The sequence below is a fragment of the Geotrypetes seraphini genome, chromosome 12 (assembly GCF_902459505.1).
Source record: "Geotrypetes seraphini chromosome 12, aGeoSer1.1, whole genome shotgun sequence".
In the NCBI taxonomy this organism is placed as follows: Eukaryota; Metazoa; Chordata; class Amphibia; order Gymnophiona; family Dermophiidae; genus Geotrypetes; species Geotrypetes seraphini.
The window spans coordinates 76,197,820-76,210,024 of record NC_047095.1 but is presented as its reverse complement, the minus strand read 5'-3'; the positions used below and the strand labels follow the sequence as shown (position 1 = coordinate 76,210,024).

The 12,205-nt window shown below is 46.1% G+C and overlaps 2 protein-coding genes across 5 annotated transcripts in view; one reads left to right on the top strand and one right to left on the bottom strand.

Moving 5' to 3' along the window:
* SZT2 (SZT2 subunit of KICSTOR complex) overlaps nt 1–2,735 on the top strand; it is a 523,775-nt gene extending 521,040 nt beyond the window's left edge. For all 4 annotated transcript variants that reach the window (XM_033916162.1, XM_033916160.1, XM_033916161.1 and 1 more), the window contains one exon: nt 1,741–2,735. In XM_033916162.1, the coding sequence (XP_033772053.1) occupies nt 1,741–1,887 (147 nt within the window). In that variant the 3' untranslated portion in view covers nt 1,888–2,735. The remainder of the gene's footprint in view (nt 1–1,740) is intronic.
* Nucleotide 2,736: 1 nt separating this feature from the next.
* The window catches only part of HYI (hydroxypyruvate isomerase (putative)), a 28,959-nt gene continuing 19,490 nt past the window's right edge, over nt 2,737–12,205 (bottom strand). Inside the window, exons 3-8 of the mRNA XM_033916163.1 lie at nt 8,634–8,748; nt 8,261–8,339; nt 7,986–8,035; nt 6,945–7,014; nt 6,710–6,844; nt 2,737–4,072 (exon numbers count right to left, since the gene is read on the bottom strand). Coding sequence (XP_033772054.1) covers nt 3,996–4,072; nt 6,710–6,844; nt 6,945–7,014; nt 7,986–8,035; nt 8,261–8,339; nt 8,634–8,748 — 526 coding nt within the window. The 3' untranslated portion in view covers nt 2,737–3,995. The remainder of the gene's footprint in view (nt 4,073–6,709; nt 6,845–6,944; nt 7,015–7,985; nt 8,036–8,260; nt 8,340–8,633; nt 8,749–12,205) is intronic.

The window sequence follows — 12,205 nt, the reverse complement described above, 5'->3', positions numbered from 1 at the left end:
TTGAAAAATCAGCTGAGAGGGAATCCTTTTTCCCCTACCGTCGGTGTTTGGGGAATCCCTCCGGAGGTAGTGAGAGCAGACCGGGCTGCCTCACTGCCTTCAGCTAGCTCACGAGGCACTAAGGCCGGGGAGCTCTGGATGCCTGCAGCCGCTGACCCGGCCCAAACCACCGAGTTCAGGCCGGCCGCGAGTGCCTCATGTCTGGACCAAATTGTGTCACATTCCCCCGGAGAAGGGCACAATTGCTCCATATGCGACCTAGCTAGAAGAAAAGTGTCGGTTAGTGCAAAAATACAGTAAAATATAGTAAATTGACAGGGAAGCAACCCTGTAGCCCGGCACTACCTTAGGATTTTTTTTTTTTTCAGAACAGGCTCTCAAAGCAATATGCCTTGCTTGATTTAGGGGGCAAGGCTGACTGCTGAGGCTCCTCTAAAAAAAAAAAAAAAAAATGTGGGGAGGTGGAGGAAGTGGGGGGAGCGAGACCCGCCGGGTTTGACACCCCCGAGGTCGGACAGACCCCCCAAACAGGGCCTGCCCAAGCTCTGTCCAGCCAAAAACAGGGACTAGAAACCCCCTAAACAAATTCCAACAGCCCTACCAAGGGAGATGGGTACAGATCACTCAACACCTGCTGGAGACTGAAAGAAGACTGATGAGAATAGAGAAGGGAATATATTATATACTATTCCACAGTTTTGTTTTCAGTCTCCACCTGCTGGTCATGATTGGATATATACCCATTCGTAAAGATTAACCTCTACTGGTCTGGAGAATGCTAATGTACAGGAAGTTGCATCAGAAGAGAAGTTTTAGCAGCCACATGCGATTTGATGAAAGTCGGCTCAGGCAACTGGAAGACAAAAAAAAAAAAGAAAATCGCCACAAAGATAAGGGGGAGGGAGGGAGGGGAGCTGCTGAAAGACATCTAGTAATCCTTGCAGGCTTGACTGTGCAAATTTCACCACCTTTCTGTAGCACCCGACTGTCCCTCCTAGTCCCATACATCTATTGTATTTCTGCTTAGTGTTCAGGAAACCCAGCAGCCCTGGTATGCTTATGGGGTGAGGGAGGGAGTGGGAAGAAGAAAGGAGTAGTAACATTGGTCTCGCCCCAAACATGCAGAGAAAACTGCGAACCCCTCCTTTCATATTGGACAATATTTCCCATCTATCATATAGATTGGCTGCTTTTAAATGATATTTGCCATATCTGGTTTTATTTAATGTTAGTAGCTAGTTTAAATAGACTCCTAAAAACATGGTTCTTGAAAAGAAATTTGGCTCTCAAAAATCTGAATCGTTGTACTGCTGATCTTTGGCTCTTTTGACTAATGAGTTTGCCGACCACTGGTCTAGGGGGGTCTCGCACTGCTGCTGCCACAGCCTCTCAGGCCCAGGGGTCTCACTCTTCTGCTGCCACACCTGTCAGGCCTGGGGGTCTTGAGCTGCTGCTGCTACTGCCCGTCAGGCCCGGATGTCTTGTACAGCTGCCACCACTGCCCGTCAGGCCCAGGGTTCTCATGCTGCTGTTGTCATTGCAATTGTAGCATGGAAGCCAGCACCTTTGCAACAGAGGATGCCTTCCCATCCCTCCATTCACCTGCTTACACCTCTCCACACTTTGAATTTGCACAGCACTCCTCTGCCACTGGTAGTGGGGCACAGCTAGATAGCTCACACTTGAGTGGGGAATTGTTAATAGCTATAATGTCCTACATCGTTTCCTTGTCTTTTGCAGAGTCTGAAAGTTGTGTTCCGTGAGCCTTTCCCAGTGCAGCCTCAGAACTGCGAGAGCCCCTTACCACAGCTGGTATCTACCTACCATCACCTGGAATCAGTCATCAATGCCGCTTGTTTTAACCTGTGGACTGGCCTGCTTTCCTGAAACAGTCCAAGATCCTCTGTACAACTATGTAATTCAGCACAATTTGTATCTGCTGTCCAAAAGTAGGAATCTGGAGCCTGGGAATGAAGTCTACTGGTGGCGGAGATGAACCTTTGATGCAGTCCTGTGGCCAGCTGAGTCTCAGCAGCTGCTGGCATTTCAGTGCAATACACAAAATGGTTACAAGGAGTCTTCCTGGCATTCCTGAGGCACAGCACATCTCGGCACCAGAGGTCCTAAGATATCTGTGCCTTTAACAGGGCAAATGGTGCAGTTGAAACCCTCCCTGCTCTTTTGAGTGTCTTTTATTTATTAACAGTCACTTTCTATACTACTGCGCAATGCAAGCAAACATGGCAGGAGTAATTGCTGCCTGTATATAAGGCCCTGGATGCAGGAGGGAATACGTGTTTCTGCTGCCTTAGAAGATAGGGGCTATGACCTACTGTTGAGAATTGCTGATCCCATCTCTCCCCTTCCAGCTGAAAAAGCCCTGCACAAAAGCCCTCCTGCTCAAAGGAAGAGGTATGTTGTTATTGAGGTGTGAGTAGATTTTGAGCCCACTCAATGTCTTCAGAAATCCAAAAGAAAAGGGACCGTCCTACAGGGAGAGCTGTCCAAAGTGAGAGTGCAAACGGGGCTTTGTATGCTGCCACACACACTCTGCTCTAATTTATTTGGACTACGGGTGAACTTCTGACTACTAGAGCAGTGACCACATGCACGCTTGAATGAAGAATAAACTTCAAGTTGTATTGTTCACTTTCATTCGAATTGATGAGCTGTATATAAGAAAATGCTACTTTTATGATCATTGTCATTGAATAAAGATATCTCAGTCCTTGCAACTGAAAGTGTCTTATTTGCTTTATTAAAATTATAAGTCTAGCAGTAATCAAACATGATCAAACCATTTCATTACTCTTTAAAGTCAATGCCTGTAAAATCATCATATTGTCCCTGACCAACCCACCCAGGGCCTCTCCTGGGGGAATTCTGTACACTTTATTTGTAACTTTCTCGTGCAGAATTATAAGTCTGGCTCCACCACCACCACCACAGTTTCCCTTCCAAAGTTCCATTCTCTCCATTTCCCTTCCCAGTTCTCCCTGTGTTTTCCCCCTAATTCCTAGCAGGATCCCCCTCGGGCCACCCCAAAGTTATCTTCCTCCTCCCCCTTTATTTCTGCCTCAATTCCCACAGCAAACATACAACAGATGCCTTTTTCTAGCCCTCCACCACATTTTGCGCACATTCCATTTTGCTTCAGCCCTTCTCCCCATGCTATACAGCCCCCCCCCCCATCACAACCACACGCTGGGTTACTTCCTCTTCTTCCTTTGATCCACACAGCCTCTGTTACAGCCCCATGGTTTAAAGCAGGAGCGTCCATCCTCGGTCCTTGCTCGGTCAGGTTTTCAGGATTTCCCAAATAAATATGCATGAGATCTTTTTGCATGTAAATAGATTTCATGCAAACTCACTGGGGAAATCCTGAAAACCAGACCGGATTAAGGCCCTTGAGGACAGCCCTAGTTTAAAGATGAAAGCAAACCCTCCTCTTGCAGCGCTGGAGTAGTCTGTGCAGGGAGGGAGCTAGAAACTGCAACAGCTGATGGTGCAAAAATGATGTGCAGGAAAGGTGGAACTCAATTCCCCAGGAATACTTTACCCCTATGCTTATTTCAGGTTTCTTTTATCCTGCTGCCTAGACTTGCAGAAATAGTGCCTCAATCCTATTAGAACTTCCTGTTCCAGAATGTTTTTCCCTCTGAACACAGCTCACTCCATGTGCCATAGGTATGTTGCTATTGAGGTGTGAGTAGATTTTGAGCCCAAAGAATTATTTCAATGGCTTTGTCACATCCCCTTCATCTCGTCTGTGTTACATGTTCTTAAGTCTCATCTGTTACAGACCTTCTGCCGTCTCTGAACCTGCCTAAGAAAGATGCCTGTCTCATGGCCACAGTGACATTGATACCAGTAAATGACAGGGGCTGTGCGTTTAATTCCTTACATCGAATTGCATGACATTACATATCTTCTCTGAAATCATTTCATTTCCAGAATTGATTCTTCATTGCCTTTGTCTAGCAGATGATATCTCCTCAGTTTGCATCATCTGCCAGGAGTCCTCGTTTCTTCCAGTATGACTGCAGCCAGCAGAGACCTTCAACTGTGCCCCCTGTAACGAAAGAACAAATCTCACAGCCAATCACTTAAAACTAGTACAGACTTTAAAAGCATAATACATACTTAAAACTTCACACACGGCAACTTCCATGATGCCATCTGCCACAGGATATGGTTTAAGATGGCCATTTTGGTTTACAGGGCACTGCATCAAGAGCTGCATTCTCGTCCTTTGCGCTCACAATCTAAGCAGTTGTTAGAGGTACCATGTCTGGCTTCAGTACAATTTCGCGTATTTTGTGTGGCAGGGCCCCAGTTGTTGAATTCCCTTCTCAAGTCAGTCCATCAAGTGACATCGTTTTTGCTTTTTTGTAAATGCCTAGTATAGTAGCATATTATTTCCCAAAAGGCCTTTTCCTTAAAGTGTAATGGGATGCTTGTACTTTGTTTTCCTGTAACCCGCTTAGACTTGGGGATGTCTGAGATATAAAACATTTATTTCAAAACCTTTGATTTCCCAGACCTGATCTGAATTTATAACTCTGAAAAGTCTTTCTTCTCTCAGACCTGTTGACTTATAATTTTTAGTCCTGTGGTACCAATTGCTACCCCTAACAACTGTTGACTGAGCACACAGGAAGAGAAGGCAACCTCCTTCATGTGCACGTATACTATTTCCAAATATTATTTATCGTATTACTCGTGAAAAACACGCAAAAGCAAGTTTTGTACACGTACCCAACTACTTTGTCTGATCACGGCAGGGAAATCCCCATCACCTGAGCTGGTTTCGGGGATTCCTGCCAGCTCAGCTGATGGGGATTCCCCCTACCAAGATCAGCTGAAGCCCTACACTACTCCCCCCAACATCAGGCAATATCCGCCCACATCACCTGACACCCCCATTAGAGAGTGACATGGTGCTGTTATCTGCGGGTAACCCATAGGAACGGGGAGAAAAAACTGGTTGCCGTGGGTACAGCCCCATAAAGTGGTGAATGGGCTTGTCCCCCAGTAAAGTATCTGCAGCATTGCAACCCTTCCCACCCCTCCCAGTCAACAGCCCTTCTTGCAATTGCGACACTTCCTCTCGATTGCCAGCGGCAAAAAAAACCCACATCCGGGCTTTGCTTCCCCTCATCGAGCCATCTCCCTCTCTTCCCCTTTTCAGAGTTTTCTCTTTCTGAGGTGTCCGAATGTGGTAACTGTTCTCACAAGTCCCGCACGACTGCCCCAAAGCCTCAACTCTAATGCGAGCCGCCAAGGTGAAAACAGGAAGGTGCGTCAGGAGACGTTTCAGGGCAGTCACTCAGGTCTTGTGAGAACAATGCCACCTCTGGACACCTCTGAAAAGCATCCACAACGTGAGAGGAAGGGAGGGAGATGGCCCGACAAGAGGAAGAAGTTGAGTGGCGCTGAAAGGAAGTGGAGAGAGAGGGGAACAGAGGCCGAAGGGAATTGAGGAGGGGGAGAGGGAGGAGCAGACTCTGGATGGAAGTGGGGAGGGGATAGAGAGGGGGAACAGATACTGAAGGGAAGTGGGGAGGAGAAAGGGGAGCAGATGCTAGATGGAAGGGGGGAGGAGAGAGACGGGAACAGATGCTAGAAGGAAGTGGGGGAGGGAGAGAGGGGAACAGACACTGGATGGAAAAGAATAGGGGAGCAGACTCTGGAAGGAATTGGAGAGGAGAGAGAGAGAGCACATATTGGATGGAAGGATGGGATAAAGAAAAAAGGTCACCTGCTGGATTGGGGGAAGAGAACAGAGTTTGTGAGATACAGGAAGGGGTGAGGGAAAGAGGTGGCAAGCTGTAGGTAGACACAATAAAAGGGAAATTGAGGACCAGAAAGTAGACAAAGAGATAGAAAACAAATTGAGAAGGAAGAACAGAAAGGAAAAGGAAGAGAAAGGGAGAAGAGAGAGATACCAGATCTGAAGGGAGGAGAGAGATGCTAAAAACTACCTGGGGAGGGAGTGAGGAGAGATGAAAGGGAAGAAGACAGAAATGCCAGTCCATGGGGAGAGCACAGAGAAGATGAGTGCCAGACCAATTGGAGGGGAGGGGTGAGGGAGAGGCAGACAGTTTCTGGTAGAGGCATAGAAATAAGAGCAGATGCCATATGGAAGAGGCAGAGAGAAGGCAGACAGTGGATGGAAGGAAGAGAATGACGAGAAGATGAGGAAAGCAGAAACTAGAAAACAAAGGTAGAAAAAAGTTAATTTTCTGTGCTTTAAGATAAAGTAGTATTGTAGCTATGTTGATAAACGTTTATAAATAAAGCCCTGCCAGCTGAAGATCTCTTCCTCTAGTTCTGCAGCCAGAACTCTGATTTATAAAATAACAATTGTACAGAATATTGTTTCTTTTTATACTTTAATAAAATAAGTTCAGTATAAAACTATTCGAGGCTTGTGCAGATGGGATCAGATGGTTTGATGGGGACAAATTTTTTCCCCCTGTCATTCTCTAACCTTCCAATGCAAAATCGGCAGGAAGGAAGCCCACTCCCTACTATCTACAGGGCCACATGCTGGGAATGATGGGCCTTCCCCTCCCAATGTATCACTTCAAATAACATACATATAACCACCAGAGCCTTAAACTTCTCCCTTACAACTTCCTTATGCTCTGAATCCCCGCCCCTCACTTAGCAGCATATAGACCTCCTACTCTAGCTTCTCACTCACCTCGCGGAGAGTACTCACACCCCACAAATCCCTCATATTTCAGCTTCTCCAGAAGATCGAATAAGTACGGGAAATTCAGCTCCCCAGGGCTATCTGGCTCATCCCTGTTTGGTACCTGTGCAATCTGAATGTGACCTAAATGAGAAAAGATGAATGTTGCGCAGCTCAGCCAAACCAGGACCAGAATAAGGGCTATGGCCACCTCCCCTACCATGATGCTACACTTCATACTCACCAATGAGTGGAAAGTACGTCTGTATGTTCTGGGTAAGATTGCCATCCATGATCTGCCAGTGGAAAACATCCTGAAGAGAAAGACAGCAGTAGCTGAGAGGACTATTAACAAAGACATCAAAGAACTGCCAGACAGCATCATCAACTTATTAAACGCAGAGCAGCGCGCAGGCAGGACAGCAACATTTTGGAATGCTCTTCCTGTATCTATCCAATTAGAAACTTCCTTTTACCATTTGAAGGTATTGTAAAAATCCTCCTCTTCCTCCTGCTGTTCTGACCTTATAGTAGTCTCTAGTTGCAACTACCTTCCTTTTTTGTCTCAACAGAATAACAACTTAAATTTTATTAGCTAATAGAATCATTCCATGAAGACTGTGTAGGTCACAGATTGATTGATCACTTTTATATTTTAACTTAGCTCTTCTCGTTTGAGCTGTCTGTATTACCCTTTAGATATTTTTACAATTGGCAGTACAGTCAAACCTCAGTTTGCGAGTAAAGCAGTTTGCGAGTGTTTTGCAAGACGAGCAAAACATTCTCACAAATCATGACTCACAAACCGAGCATTGACTCGATTTGCAAGCACCCCTCCCGAGAACCGGCATCGCTGCCCCCCTGCTCGTGAACCGGCACCCCCCCCCCGCCTGAACAGAAGCCTTACCCCCATCTGGCACCGGCACGCAGCCCACAGGACGTGTCGGTGAACGAAAATCCTTTCTGTTGCCTGGGCCTTGAACATGCGCAGATGCTCAAGGCCCCGGCACGTCCTGGGGCTGTTCGGGCTGGCGGGGGATGCCGGTTCTCAGAGGGGGGGGAGCAGCGCCACTGGCCTGGGGGGGGGGAATGAATCAAGCGAGTTTCCCTTCCTATGGGGAAACTTGCTTTGATATACGAGTAATTTGGTTTACGAGCATGCTTCTGGAACGAATTATGCTCGTAAACCAAGGTTCCACTGTATATCAAAGATGAACTCTGAACATTAACAGTCCAGGGACTCACACCTACAGCAGAAGCTTTTGTATAAGAAATGGAATCTCACCATCTGAAGTTTCAGGTTTGGACTTCCAACCTTCTGCAGAATAGCGACAGCTTCAATGTAAAGAATCCAAATGTTAGGTAAACACAAACAGGTCAAAGACTGAATCACTTCAACATCCTTTCCAGGCATTGCCAGGGCTTTAAGAGTCCCACATGTCAGCCCTAATCAAAGCCCCTTCGGGTTTGTTTCACAAAAGCCAACACTTTTACATGCCTGGCCTGACCTAGCCTAGTGTTCCCACCTATCTTATCAGGTCGTATTTGGATGGTTCTTACCCTGCTGTGGGGTATTCAGGTAATACTGGGGCTCAGTGACACGATTATTAATCGGTTCCAGAAGTCCAATGATGTTCTCCTGACAGAAACAGAAAAGAAACATTGTTAAACACAAAGGACAGTCAGATTCCTGATCAATGTCCATGGTCCGTATCACACTAAGTAGGTTCACATTCACATGATGTTTATTCATGCCCCAAACTTTCTGCCCATTTTTGCAGATATATAACTCTGCGCAAGCCTCTGGCAATGTCTCTGTCCTGTGCATTGTGTGAAATGCCAAACATGAAGGCATTTGCATACCATACCAGTGTCCATTAGGACACAGCCTGCCCCTGCCAGTTCAGAGAAGCCATGCTTTGGACCACTGTACCTGTTCTAAGACTGACGCAGCAAACTTCAAATTCTCCACAAAGGTCGTTTCCATCTCTGCAGTGACAGTTTTCCCATCCAATTCTGCAGGGATGCGTCCTGCCATGATATGAATCCTGTGAGGGGATATAGACAGTCAGACTGCAGAGACATTCCCTCTCACAATATGCAATCTGTATCAAGCCTGTCCTTAAGACATCCACAATAAATGCACACAATATAAAAATAGATTATGTCCTTACTTTGATATCTTTTCCAGTAGACAGGTGTGTCATCTCCCCATGGTCGCGAACCATATGCAGAAGGAATCCACTCTAGATTTTTTCTGTGTCCTCTCTACTTCACAGGGAGCTCTACTGCCACCTGCAGTTAGAACCCAAGCAAATGAGCTCCATTGGAATTATGTGAAGATAGGACAAAAATGGGAAATTTCCCAAACAACTGTTCTGCTCAAACACAAGAACACTCCAACAGCCAACAAAAGCATCAAAGGAGCTCAGGTAGTACCCCTGTAGACACTAAGATGTATTATACAGTATTCTTCTGGGCCCAAAGGGATACACCTATCTACTGGAAAATATATTATCAAGGTACGGACATCTCTTTTTCCAGTGCAATAGGTATGTTATGCTAGCCAATGGGACAAAAGCAGTCCCAGGAATCTAGGGTGGGCTGACCAAAGGCAGCGTCCTCTCTTGCCACAATCTCCACCCTGTAAAACTTTTGCAAATGTGTGTAGTAACCGCTCTACAAATCTCTGGAGAAAATACCCTAGCTCTTGCCTACAATGAAGCTACACAGATAATGTAGGCTGACAAAATGGCCTTACAGCTCCATTTGGAGATCATGGCCTTGGAAGGAGGTATGCCACGCTTCCAGAGAGCCTGAACTCATTGCTGACCTCTAGATAGCAAAGAAGCGCTTTTCTCACGATTCACTACTTCAAAATGTGGTCCAGTTTCATAGAACCTGTAGGATGGAATGCAGGCCAGCAGACTTTCTGAGTAAAATGAAAAGCCAAAACTACTTTCGGCAGAAAAGAAGGAACAGTGTGTTAGGGAGATTCCAGTCTCCAAAATTCTAAGGAAAGGCTCTTCACAGGAAAGAACTTGGAGCTCTGAGACTCGCTATGCAGAGGTCACTGCTACCAGAAAATCCACCTTTAGCATCATAGAAACATAGAAAAATGACGGCAGAAAAGGGCCAAAGCCCATCAAGTCTGCCCACTCTAGTGACCCTTCTCCCTGAGTTTGCTCACCAACCCCCTGCCCTTACCTCATTAGAGATCCCACATGAATATCCCATTTATTTTTGAAATCTGCCACGGTGTTGGCCTCAATCACCTGCCGTGGGAGTTCATTCCAATGATCGACCACCCTCTCAGTGAAGAAATACTTTCTGGAGTCACCATGAAATTTCCCTCCCCTGATTTTCAGCGGATGCCCTCTGGTGGACGAAGGTCCCATAAGATGAAAGATATCCTCTTCCACCTCGATACGACCCGTGATATATTTAAATGTCTCAATCATGTCCACGAGAAACGCTTCTTCCAGATGCTTAAACTGAGCTTTGGTGAGGTCCTTAAGAACATTAAGGACCAACAAAGGGAACAATGGTGTGATTAGTGGTTTAATGCGGAAAGCACCCTTCAGAAATCTGGTAATGTCTGGATGAGACGTTAGCATAGGTCTACGGTCCCAATCTCTGAAACAAAAGACCAGCTACTAGGACCCAAAACAAAGCCATGGCAAGGTCCTTGTCAAGGCCCGCTTGGAGAAAAGCTAATAAAACCAAAATCGGCTCCAAACATTCATGGGCACAGGAATGCTGGAAAGTCCTTCAAGCCTTAGCACAGGTAGAAATTGTAGTCAACTTCTTATACCTGAGAAGTGTGGCAACGACCAATTCTGAGGATCCTTGCACTCTTAACACTTCATATTCAATAGCCATGCCATAAAAGCAAAGCAATCTGGATCATTCATGCATAATGAATTCTGTGAAAGCAGGTCTGGATGCACCTGCAACCGTAGGCCATGGCCTGTTCAAAGATGCATCTGATCTGGGTACCATAGCCTGCGAGGTCAATCGAACCACCAGAATGACTTTTCCCGGATTAGCTGCAATCCGTTGAATAACTTGGCCTTTCATGGGCCAGGGAAGACAGACATACAAAATAATGCCCTGAGGCTATCACTGGACTACAGCGTTTAGACCCTTGCTGTCGGGCTCAAATCTTCAACTGAAGAATCTGTCTGCTTTCTTGGTTTTTTTACCATCGCCATGAGGTCGGAGTGTGGATGACCCCAGCACTGAAAAATGGTCTGAAATGCTGCCATCGACATTATCCACTCACCCGGATCCAAGGACTGTCTGCTGAGGAAGTCGGCCTGAACATTGTCTTTACCCACGACATGTACTACCAACAGCGCCTGAAGATAACTCTTTGCCCAGTGAAGTAGCATGCAAGCTTTCCGACAAAGAGTTGCACTCTTGGTGCCTCCCTGTTGATTGACATAGGCCATTACTGTCATAATGTCAGAGAAGACACTTATTGCTGACCCTTCTGCAATTTCACCAGAGCCAACTGGACGGCACACCAGGTCTAGCCTGTTCATTGATCACCTTTCCTGAGAGAACATCCAATGCCCCTGAAGTGGTCAGCGGATCCAATGGGCTCCCAAGCCCAGGAGACTGATATCTGTCTTTACAACTTCCCATGAAGCAATCCACAGAGGTATGCCCTTGGAGAGGGATTGAAGAATGAACCACCAATCCATGCTGGCACGAGTCTCCAACGACAAGAAGAAAAAAAATCCAACACAGTCTGCAGTGAATAGAACACAAACCAAAACAAAGAAAACTGCAGACAGATGTACAAAGATGCAGGCTAAATTTATTGAACTAAAATCATGAATGCTGTTAATATTACCACCTTGAACCAAACCAGAGGACCCGACACGGTCTGTGTTTCGGTGAACACTACTTCATCAGGGGTCCCAGGTGAATAAGGTATCAATTCAAACCGCAAGCAAAAACTTAGCCTTTCTGAAAACACGAGCAACATTAAGACAATCACTTTGAAAAACTCCGCCGACGTCCAGGGCAGAGGACGTGGAGACCAGCGGGAAAGCAACACCATCTGAAGAAGACACATGTGGGCTCTCATCCAAGGCACTACATCTATCATAGCCCCATTGACCCCAAGACTTGAAGATAGTCACATGCTGATGGAGAAGACTTGGCCAAGAGACAAGAAATTTGGGAGCACAGCTTCTGTCTGCATGCCTCTGGTAGAAAGATGCGGCCGGCAGCCAAGTGGAACTCCTCTTGTATGAGGAAAGACTAAAAAGGTTAGGGCTCTTCAGCTTGGAAAAGAGACAGCTGATGGGAGATATGATTGAATGCAGTGTAGAATGGGTACAAATGGATCCATTTTTCACTCTGTCAAAAATTACAAGGACTAGGGGACACTCAATGAAGTTACAGGGAAATACCTTTAAAACCAATAGGAGGAAATATTTTTTTCACTCAGAGAATAGTTAAGCTCTGGAACGCTTTGCCAGAGGTTGTGGT